The 12028-nt window shown below is 37.4% G+C and overlaps 1 protein-coding gene across 1 annotated transcript in view; it reads right to left on the bottom strand.

Annotated features, from left to right (window-relative positions):
- GLRB (glycine receptor beta) overlaps positions 1-12028 on the bottom strand; it is a 99283-nt gene that overhangs the window by 50810 nt on the left and 36445 nt on the right. Inside the window, exons 2-3 of the mRNA XM_040251477.1 lie at positions 6485-6591; positions 4758-4825 (exon numbers count right to left, since the gene is read on the bottom strand). Coding sequence (XP_040107411.1) covers positions 4758-4825; positions 6485-6591 — 175 coding nt within the window. The remainder of the gene's footprint in view (positions 1-4757; positions 4826-6484; positions 6592-12028) is intronic.

A 12028-nucleotide genomic window follows, 5' to 3' on the forward strand; every position in this document is an offset into this window, starting at 1 on the left:
AGGGACTCTTAAGAGTCTTCTCCAACATCACAGTTCAAAAGCATCAATTCTTCGGTGCTCAGCTTTCTTCACAGTCCAACTCTCACATCCATACATGACCGCTAGCCTTGACTAGACAGACCTTTGTTGGCAAAGTTATGTCTCTGCTTTTGAATATGCTATCTAGGTTGGTCATAACTTTTCTTCCAAGGAGTAAGCATCTTTTAATTTCATGGCTGCAGTCACCATCTGCCATTGGCTATTACCAAAAAAAGACAAGATCTAACAGAACTTTGTAAATCAACTATACGATCTTATTTTTTTTTAATGACAAGCAGTAACAAATTCTGTTTAGAATGTGAAGAAATTGTACACTATTAGTGGAAATTCAAACCAGTAAAGCTACTATGGAAAACAGTATGGAGATTCTTCAAGAAACGAAAGATAGAACTATCATAAGATCCAGCAATCCCACTCTGGGTATATGCCCAAAGGAAACGATACATCTAGAAGAGATGCTTGCATTTCCATGTTCACTGCAGTATTATTTACAACAGCTAGAGTACGGAAACAACCTAGGCATCCATCAATGAATGAATGGACAAGGAAAATGCGGTACACACACACACATATACATACATATAAAGTAGAATATTATTCAGCCTTAAGAAAAGAAGGAAAATACTATCGTTCACAATAACATGGATGAACCTGAAGAGCATCATGCTAAGTAAAATAAACCAGACAGAGAAAGACAAATACGCCATGGTATCACTTATATGTCGAATCTTTAAAAAAAAAAAAAAAGAGTCAAATCCATAGAAATGGGGAGTTGAAAAGTGATTGCCAAGAATTTGGAGTATGAGAAAGAGGGAGGGGTTGGTAAAAGGTGTAAACGTATGGTTATAAGATGAATAAGGTTTGAGGATCTAGGGTGTAACATGGGGACCATACTTGTTAACACTAATGTGTACTTGAAATTTGCTAAGAGAACGGAACTTAAATGTTCTTATAAAAGAAAAAAAAAATAGACACGAGATGATGGATGTGTTAATTACCACGATGGGGGAAATCCTTTCACAATGTAGAAGCGTATCAAATCATCACACATGTTTTAACTTTCTTACAATTTCACCTGTCAGTTATACCTCAGTAAAGCTGAAAAGTAAATAAGCCCACTCTTGGTGACTAGAAGGAAAAAGAAAGAAATACCCGCTTATAATATAACTGCTCTCCACACCTGTGTATCTTCTTAGTTACCCTCCTGAGTCATCGCTACTATTTCCAATTGGTATTTGTAACAAGTCATGAAGAACAAGCTTTGTCTTAGATTAGACACATTTTTCCCCTTAGAAGACATATAGTGTTATCTCTATACAGATAATAGCTTGTACCTTTCCTAACTATTACACAACAAGGTATTAAAGAGTTTGTTTTTTGGAAAAAGTGAGCAAATCTATAAAATATCACATCCCTGAAAGAGACATCTGTAAAAATCTGTCTTAGAAGTATGAAATAAACATTGCCAAAACCAAAAAATAATCATTACAATAAACTAGACTATTTAAGTCTATTTGATGAGCATGGTTTTTAGGCTATATCTGCACAACACAAAGGGAAAGACAGGTTATTTCCTCAAAAGAAATAGCAAATATAAATAATTTGGCTCCTTTGCATAAAGGTCTCTAAATTGACAAAACTAACAGTCTACTGTAATAGCATTCTTTACTCTGTTATTTAATCAATAAATTCAACATGGGCTTCCCAGGTGGCTCTAGTAGAAAGAACCCGCCTGCCAATGCAATAGATGTAAGAGACTCGGGTTCAATTCTTGGGTCAGGAAGATCCCCTGGAGGAGGGCATGGACAGAGGAGCCTGGTGGGTTGCAGTCCATGGAGTTGCAAAGAGCTGGACACGGCTGAAGCACTTGGCATGTACACATGTACACATTCAACATGAGTCTATTTTTAAAGTTTGCCCTGCCAATATTTTTATGGTGACCTGGGCTCACTTTTTGCTAGGCAAAAGCAGAATTTATTAATTTATTTAGTCAATATTAGTTAATAATATGACATTATTTATGGGCTCACTCATTGAGGGCCTACTGTCTTCTGTATTTTATGGAAAATGAAGAAGCAGAATGCACTGTTTCTGACTTTGAGAGATTAATACTCCATCAGAGAACAAAATTAAAACACACACAAAGAGTTGAATTACAGTCAAGAAGCGAACAGTTTAACAAACAAATGATAGAGATGAAAGACATGGATGGAAAAGGCAGCAGAGAGTGAGTGAGTTTAGCTAAGAGTAAGAGGCTCTGCTCAGACAAGAGATGGAGGTCAGAGGTAAGGCTGCAGGCTGAAAACCGGTGGAATCTGGCCCCAGCAATTGGTGCTCTGGGTTCGCTACTGTGAAGAGTGAGCAGAAGGATGAGAGAAGGTCATACTGAGAAACCATGCACTATTGTATTATGATCCTCAAATAACCTGTGAGAAAGTTCCTACCCTTCTTCTGTCAGCCCTTTACCCCAGGTATTTTCAGCTTGATACAATCAAAGATGGACTGATGGGACCAAAAGAAGTGCAGTGTCTGTTAACTGGAAGGCATTCAATATTTATTAAAGAATAGATACATTAATGGTACTTAATGAGCTAGGATACATGTGTTGCTCTTGTGCAAATGAGAAAAACAAACAAAAACCTGTTATTAGTTGTCTTAAAATGCAGGATAGTATTGGGGATGTTTCCAACAGGATGTAACACCTCAATCATGGTGTTTTAGGGGTAGTATAGTGGTGACTGCAGCCATGAAATTAAAAGATGCTTACTCCTTGGAAGAAAAGTTATGACCAACCTAGATAGCATATTCAAAGGCAGAGACATTACTTTGCCGACTAAGGTCCATCTAGTCAAGGCTATGGTTTTTCCTGTGGTCATGTATGGATGTGAGAGTTGGACTGTGAAGAAGGCTGAGCACCAAAGAACTGATGCTTTTGAAGTGTGGTGTCGGAGAAGACTCTTGAGAGTCCCTTGGACTGCAGGAGATCCAACCAGTCCATTCTGAAGGAGATCAGCCCTGGGATTTCTTTGGAAGGAATGATGCTAAAGCTGAAGCTCCAGTACTTTGGCCACCTCATGCGAAGAGTTGACTCATTGGAAAAGACTCTGATGCTGGGAGGGATTGGGGGCAGGAGGAGAAGGGGACAACAGAGGATGAGATGGCTGGATGGCATCACAGACTCGATGGACGTGAGTCTGAGTGAACTCCAGGAGTTGGTGATGGACAAGGAGGCCTGGCGTGCTGCGATTCATGGGGTCACAAAGAGTCGGACACGACTGAGTGACTGAACTGAACTGAACTGAACTGATAGTGGTGCCATGAAAGATAAAACAGGGTACAGGGAAAAGCACAGATACCAAATAAATTTCCTAGAAGTTTCACCTTGAGAAAATTACATTTCTCACTATTCTTATGGGAAGTGCTTAAACTAGTCATATTTTCAAATGATGAATGCAACTCTTGTCTCCTCAGTGATACATACTGGTCTTTACATTGTTTAAGAGCTTTCTTGATCTATAATATACTAGATATACAGCCACTTAGGTTGACTAATAGTCACTGGAGTGAATTTTGGACTTGATTTCAAAATAACTAATTATTCAAACTACACACTGTCTAAAAATTAAGTATTCAGAGTTAAAACATGTTTCTATGAAAAATAAATAACATTCTCATCACAATATATTTTACTATGATATTAATTAATATAAAAATGTGTCATAATTTAAATGTAACATACAATTTTATAACATACTATGTTGTTCCTAGGAATACAGGAATACATTCTTTTTCTGGTCTGAGATATTCCCTGAAAAGCTACACTGTGTTCTAATCATTACTATTAAGCTTTTAATCCACACATTATATTATTACTTAAGAAACATATAAGTATCGCAAAAAATGATGCCCAAAATAAAACTTTTAAGCCTTCTTCCTCCCACCTGAAATACCATTTCAGCATGTAGTTTTTCAGAAAGGGTATAATATTAATATTTTAAAACATTAACAAGCAAGTCGACTTTCCTGAATGTCTTTGAGAAGCTGAAGAGTAACTGAACTACACGTCCCTCAGGGGATCCACAAATCATCCTTCACAGGCTTCTTTGTCCCTAACACCCAACTCATGCCGGTTAGCAGCCCCATCCCAAGCCTCTCTTTCCTGTTCTCCCTTTTCTTCCTGGGCCTTTCTTTGTTCTTTCTTCCTGTAACATAATCTTTTCAGGGAGCTCTGTTGCTCTACTTTAGGAAAATCAAATTTGCTTTTTACAATTCTCTGCTTCACACATCACAAAATTAGTACAAGAGAGAAAACAAAGATTATCCTCAGGAGACTAGAAGAAAAAAAAAAAGACTCTGAACACAAATATTTTTTAATGCTCATACACATAAGTGTATTAGGAAATAATGTTGCACCAGAATATTAATTGCACAAATCCCTTTCCCAGGTGGCATCCACTTAGTTGTTCAGAGTGAAAATGTGTATTCTCCCAATTCTGTAAGTTTCAATGCAGTATAAAGACTAAATGTGAACTGCAAAAATACAAAGGCATTGAAATCACTAATTCAACAAAACCCTGAAATTTGAATATTTATACTAGGAGAGAGCATACATTTTCTTTTTCCTGGGAATTACTCCTTATTTTTCAGTTATAATTTCTTCTAATATTTTCCAGTTAAACTATTCACAACTAAAAATATTAAGTGAATTTTAATCTTACCATTGTTGTCTCTTGAATAGATCCAAAGCTGTTGATAAAAATGTTGACTACTACATCAACAGGAATGCCTGTCAATAAAAATTAAGGATATAGTTTAGTGGCTGTAAAAACCTTGTCAGAATCTTCACATTTTTATGGTTTATACAGTTGATTGTTATATTTTCTCCAATCCACACAGATGTATAAAACTATGGTTTCAAGATACATGTTCACAATTGCTATTAACTTATTTTAAATAGGGATCAACACACAAACAAAAAATGAGTTATGTTCTTCATAGCATTATTTATTCAGAAATATTTCTCTCTTAAATTGTAGGGACTCTGGGAAAATACATTTACCTTAAAATTTTTTTCAATTGAGCTGATGCATTTACTTTAAGATATTATAAATTATTTTTTTAAACATCATTTAAAAATATGATTTATGTTTTGCATTTTATAGTCTTTCAAATTTTTACCTTAAATGGCAAGCAGAATACAACAATTACTATGTTTTGATTTTTAATCCATGAAAATGTAAACTTAATCAGACATACAACAGAATCATTATAAAGATTTTTGCCTGATCTGTTGGAAAATAATTTTAGAGTTCATAGAGTAAGAACTAAGGTATAATGTTGCCAATTTCTTTTTTGCTTTCTTTTTTCTTTTTCACTCATTGTGGGTTGCTGCTTGGGCTAACAAAGGGAAAATGTGAAGTTAGCCTTTTGGCCACATAACCCCTGACTGATGAAAAACAGGTGTCCAATCAATACATGGTAGACATGTGACAACCCAGACCACGGTGCTGTTGAAAGTAACAGAGTAGGTTCTGGTAATGAACAAAAAACTGTTTTTACAACATCGTTGTATAACTTCAGTTGACTAGAAGCAGCTGCAGGCTTTTTTTTTTTTTTTCTTTACAAGGAAAAAAAAAAAGCCTCCTAACGTTAATGCGATCTACATGAATACCTGTCCTTAGCCAGCAACAAAGATGGCAGTTTTCCAGAGATATGTTCATATAACTTCCTAACTCATCAAGAGGAAGAAAGTAAGAGGGAAAGTAAGAAAGAAAGAAAGGAGGGAAGGCAGAAAGAAAGGCAGGCAAACATATACAATCTTCCCACAACTTTTACTGCAAGTACAGTTTTGGTTTTTAAATGGTGTGATAGGTGGTAATATTTTACTGGAGTAAAAATATAGTCACGTTTATTCACAAAGTTAACATGTTTTTAAAAACCATATGGCTTTTTTTTCAGCCAAAACATAGAGGGATTTTTTTTTTTAATCAATGTAAGAAACTAACAAAGAGTAAAAAAATAATGTAAATGCCTATCAGAGCTTTCTCTATTCTGAAATGAGTATATGGCTGTTTTCCTACAAAGTAGAACTTTGGTGTCTGAAGGAGAGCCAGAGCCTAAATTTAAATTATTAAGGTTAAGAATACAAAGTACTTAGAAAACCCATCATATGGGTTAGCTTATTAATTCACAATAGAAAACCCGTCACTTGGGTTAGCCTATTGATTCACAATATACTTTTTTCTTTTAAACCTTAGAACCATATACAACTATTACAAGTAATGTTTTGCTTATCTTTAAATATTTTTTGCATTTAATTGCTCAGACATAGGAACATTACAGAACAGTTATTACTGTTTTGAATATCCAAAATAAATGATTTTACACAGATAAAATTAGGTTTTAAACTGCAAAGAATGGAGATATTGATAGGGGGGGGACAAACCTTTGAAATTTGGTCTTATCCTGGGATCATAACTGACCAGCAGCCTGTTCAAGATATTGCTGGTGGAGTTGGCGGGTACTCGGGCTAGGTCCTCTGCTGACTGTTGCCTATGAGAGAAAAAACAAAGCCCTGGTAAATATTTAGAAATAGCAAGCAACAGGCATGGGTGATTTTCACTAGAGGAAAGACTTTGCTTTTTGAGACAAATATATAGCATGTCTTTTCCAAATAGAAGTGAAAAGTAATAGATATTATCAGAAGCCCCAAAGATATCTGTCATTAAAAAAAACAGAAAAGTAATGCAGCATTTAATTTTAACAAATGCATGAAACACTGCCCCAGATAATCCATGTTTCTTTCTTTTAAATAAAATTAAGCAGACCTCTTACTTGTCCTGAAGCAGTATGCAATCAAAATCTAGACAAACACAAAGGAAGGGCAGAGAAGGAGTTAAGAGAAAAAAGAGATAGTTTTTGAATAATATATAATGTTAACCTTCTATCTAAGCAAAAAAGTATGTGAAGACTACAAGATGATATGGACAAAGAGACAGTCCAAGAATTTATAAAATTTATAAAAGTCATCTGACACTTATAAAATGATATTGAGTAAGAAACACGCAATGAATGCTCTCTCTGGAGCTCGTTGTTGTTTAGTTGGTAAGTCGTGTTTGACCCTTTAGCGATTCCATGGACTGCAGCCTGCCAGGCTCCTGTGTCCATGGGATTTTGCAGTCAAGAATACTGGAGTGGGTTGCTATTTCCTACTCCAGGGGATCTTTCGGACCCAGCGATCAAACCCTAGTCTCATGCATTGGCAGGTGGATTCTTTACCACTGAGTCATCAGGGAAGCCATTAACTCTGGATTGGTAAAAGCAGCTCCTTTACTATCAGACCCAATAAAGGAAAGTACAGAGGTCTGAGATACAGCTGCCTTTTTCTTTTATTCAATATATATACATATTTGCTATCAACTGGAGAAGGCAATGGCACCCCACTCCAGTACTCTTGCCTGGAAAATCCCATGGACTGAAGAGCCTAGTAGGCTGCAGTCCATGGTATCGCTAAGAGTCGGACAAGACTGAGCAACTTCACTTTCACTTTTCACTTTCATGCATTGGAGAAGGAAATGGCAACCCATTCCAGTGTTCTTGCATGGAGAATCCCAGGGACAGGGGAGCCTGGTGGGCTGCCGTCTATGAGGTCACACAGAGTCAGACACAACTGAAGCGACTTAGCAGCAGCAGCAGCAGCAGCAGCAGCAGCAGCTATTAACTTTCAAAAAGAGAAAAACTGCCATATTTTTCTATTGTAATTAACTTTGAACAATGAATCTTGACTAAATTGGTAGTTGCTTGGTAGCACTTAAACTCTTCCTTGGAGATCTTTGAAAACTGTTCTGATGTTTACTGTTTGTTTGGGATCTATTACCACCCATAAAATCTTTTCATATAATCATTTTCCCCATCCAAAAATCAGTTCAGTTCAGTTCAGTTGCTCAATCGTGTCTGACTCTTTGCGACTCTATAAAGTGCAGTACTCCAGGCCTCACTGTCTATTGCCAACTCCCGTTTACTCAAAGTCATGTCTATTGAGTCAGTGATGCCATCCAACCATCTCATCCTCTGTTGTCCCCTCCTCCTGCCTTCAATCTTTCCCAGCATCAGGGTCTTTTCAAATGAGTCAGTTCTTTGCATCAAGTGGCCAAAGAATTGGTGTTTCAACTTCAGCATCAGTCCTTCCAATGAATATTCAGGACTGATTTCCTTTAGGATTGACTGGTTGGATCTCCTTGCAGTCCAAGGGGCTCTCAAGAGTCTTCTCCAACACCGCAGTTCAAAAATAATATCCATGAAAATCACAAGGAAGATTAAAACTACACTTGAGCATCTGGCATTGTCTATTCTGTATCAGTATGATGAGCCCCTGTGGCTCAGTCTCTTCAGTCCTGTCTGACTCTTTTTCAGCCCCATGAGTTGTAGCCCGCCAGGCTACTCTGTCCACGGAATATTGGAGTGGGTTGCCATATCCTACTCCAGAGTATCTTTCTGACCCAAGGACTGAACCTATGTCTCCTGTATTGCAGGCAAATTCTTTACCCACTGAGCCACCTGGGAAACCCCATTGAGATGATAAAAGTGTCAATTTCATAGCTGACATTAATTTATAGGAAGCAAATAATGTAATACACTTGCTTTGTTTTGAGATCCCAGCTCTGGTGTATCAGGCAATTTTGTTCTTTGTTAATTATGCTACTATGTGCTGATAATATATAACCACTATGGGTGAAATATGACATTAACTAGCATTCAAAAAAAAATCTAAAAATACCATGAGTTGATGCAGACAAACTTTTCAAGTAGCTATCAGAAAGAATCCAAAACATTGGAGAAATAAAGTGAAAACCAATTAGTCAAAACTCCCGAAAGTGCAGATTAAGTAGGTTTAAGTTGTATTGCTTGACCTTATCAGCTCTCATATCCTACCTAGTTGCAGGTTTTGGGGACTGGTAATGAGATTTTTCCATTTTATTGCAAGGGAAATTGTAACCTTCTTAGAGCCAACTGTCATTCCTAAGCAAAAGGTAGAAAACTTCAAAGAAAATGAGGCTATTTCAGAAAATTGGATATTAGGATGCAAATTAGTGTCCAAACTCATCTACAGGTTTTCTCATTCAAGGAAGGAAGATAGAATTGATGGATTACAACTACACTTGAATAGGATCAATTAAGAACTGTTATTATTATCTCTTAAAGTAAAATCTTTCAAAAGTCTGTTTCTTCTAAGTAGTGGAAGAACCAGACATCATAAAGACAATTAATAATAATGTGTCTATTTATTTTTTTGGCCATGCCATGGAGGATTAGTTCCCCAACCAGGGGTCAAATCCATGCCCCCTGCATTGGAAGTGTGGAGTCCTAAATACCAGCCAAGTCTCACAATAATTTTTGTGGTAGAGAACTTTTCAGCCTGAATTATTTTCCCAGCCGTGAAGGGAGGCAGAATATGACACCCTACAATCTATACCTCTTCAGCATAAAAATTATTTTGAACCAAAAGCACTTGAAGAAAAGCAAACAGAGGGGCAGGATTTCTCTAAATTCTTATCTGCCTACAGTCAGACATACTGCTATATTTAAAATCGATAACCAAGAACCTACTGTATAGCACGTGGAACTCTTTTTCAATGCTATGTGGCAGCCTGGATGGGAAGGGAGTTTGAAGAATGGATACAGGTAGATGCATGGCTGAGTCCCTTCGCTGTTCACCTGAAACTATGACAATATTGTTAATCAGCTATACTCCCAATAAAAAAAAAATTAAAAGTTAAAAAAAAAACAAACAGAGAAAGAGTTTCTCTAAAAGGAACCCTCTTGTCTTCAATCCCCTTCCCAGAGGTTTCATCAACTGGGTAAGACGACTCATCCCAGGAGAGGACACCAACACTTGATCCATACCCAAGAAAACTGAGTCACAAACATCACACCTCTTTCATCTCTTCTTCTCCAGACCAGTCATCTTTTCTAAAAGTCATCCACTCCCTCTGGAGGCCCATTCTCCTCCCCTCCCTCTTTCAAGATGATATATAAATTCCCAAAACTCACCACTCTCTCCCATATTCAATTTTGTTTTTCTCTGATCCTGGCCCATATGCACATAACATTAAAAATTAATAAATGTGCATACCTTTTATTCTGTTAGCATGACTGTTGTCAGACTACTTCACAGACCCAGCTATTGAGGCTGGGGTGGGGAAGAAAATGAAACCTTTTCTCCCTTACAGCTGTAAGTCAAGTTACCCAAACTCATCTTCTAGCCTTTCCAACTCACTACCAGATTTTATTTTTCTCGCGATTGTCAGCCCCCCTTAGTGAAAAATCATAATTCCTACTCATCATTGAACTAATCTACACTATTCTTTAATAGTGGCCCTCTAAAATGACGCTTCAATTATACTGGTTTACTCTAATAAACTCAAACTGAAAAATATATTCTTGGGCCAACATCCATTGGATCTTAGAGAAAGCAAGAGAGTTCCAGAAAAACATCTACTTCTGCTTTATTGACTACATCAAAGCCTTTGACTGTGTGGAGCACAACAAACTGTGGAAAATTCTTAAAAAGATAGGAATACCAGACCATCTTAACTGCCTCCTGAGAAATTTGTATGCAGGTCAAGAAGCTACATTTAGAACTGGACATGGAACAATAAACTGGTTCTAAATGGGGAAAGGAGTATGTCAAGGCTGTATATTGTCACCCTGCTTATTTAACTTAAAGGCAGAGTGCATCATGCAAAATGCCAGGCTGGATGAAGCATAAGCTAGAATCAAGATTGCCAGGAGAAATATCAATAACCTCAGATATACAGATGACACCACCCTTATGGCAGAGAGTGAAGAGGAACTTAAGAGCCTCTTGATGAAAGTGAAAGAGGAGAGTGAAAACGCTGGCTTAAAACTCAACATTCATAAAACTAAGATCATGGTATCTGGTCCCATCACTTCATGGCAAATAATGTAAACAGTGACAGACTTTATTGTTGTGGGCTCCAAAATCACTACAGATGGTGACTGCAGCCATGAAATTAAAAGACACTTGCTCCTTGGAAGAAAAGCTATGACAAACCTAGACAGCATATTAAAAAGCAAAGACATTACTTTGCCAACAATGGTCTGTCTAGTCAAAGCTATGGTTTTTCTAGAGTCATGTATGGATGTGAGAGTTGGACCATAAAGAAAGCTGAGCACCAAAGAATTGACGCTTTTGAACTGTGGTGTTGGAGAATACTCTTGAGCGTCCTTTGGACTGCAGGAAATCCAACCAGTCCATAAAGGAAATCAGTCCTGAATATTCATTGGAAGGACTGATGCTGAAGCTGAAGTTCCAATACTTTGGCAACCTGATGCAAAGAACTGACTCATTGGAAAAGACCCTAATGCTGGGAAAGATTGAAGGCAGGAGAAGGGGATGGCAGAGGATGAGATGGTTGGATGGCATCACCGACTCAATGGACATGAGTTTGAGCAAGCTCTGGGTGTTGATGATGAACAGGGAAGCCTGGCATGCTGTAGTCCTTGGGATTCAAAGAGTAGGACAAGACTGAGCAACTGAACTGATTGAATTTTTGATAGTTTTTTTCATATCTATGTGTATATTGCTAATTATATTGAACTGATTGCTTTTGAACTGTGGTGTTGGAGAATACTCTTGAGAGTCCTTTGGACTGCAGGAGATCCAACCAATCCATAAAGGAAATCAGTCCTGAATATTCATTGGAAGGACTGATGCTGAATGTACTGACTGATTCTTGAGGGAACCATGGCTTCTATGTTTTGTAATTCTCTACACTCATGTGGCAATAAATATATAATACCCCAGGCACTGTCCATCTGCCAGCTTTTCTATGTCAGTTTCAGTCTCTGGATGTCCGCAGGTACTATAGTGGTAGCAGCTTTGCTCAACATTTCCACAGGAAGAGTATTTGCTCTTCAGAAATTCTCTTAGGAGAAAGGTTTTTTTTTTTTTTTTTCCTCAGACGCT

The sequence above is a fragment of the Oryx dammah genome, unplaced genomic scaffold, assembly GCF_014754425.2.
Source record: "Oryx dammah isolate SB20612 unplaced genomic scaffold, SCBI_Odam_1.1 HiC_scaffold_12, whole genome shotgun sequence".
NCBI classification, from domain to species: Eukaryota; Metazoa; Chordata; class Mammalia; order Artiodactyla; family Bovidae; genus Oryx; species Oryx dammah.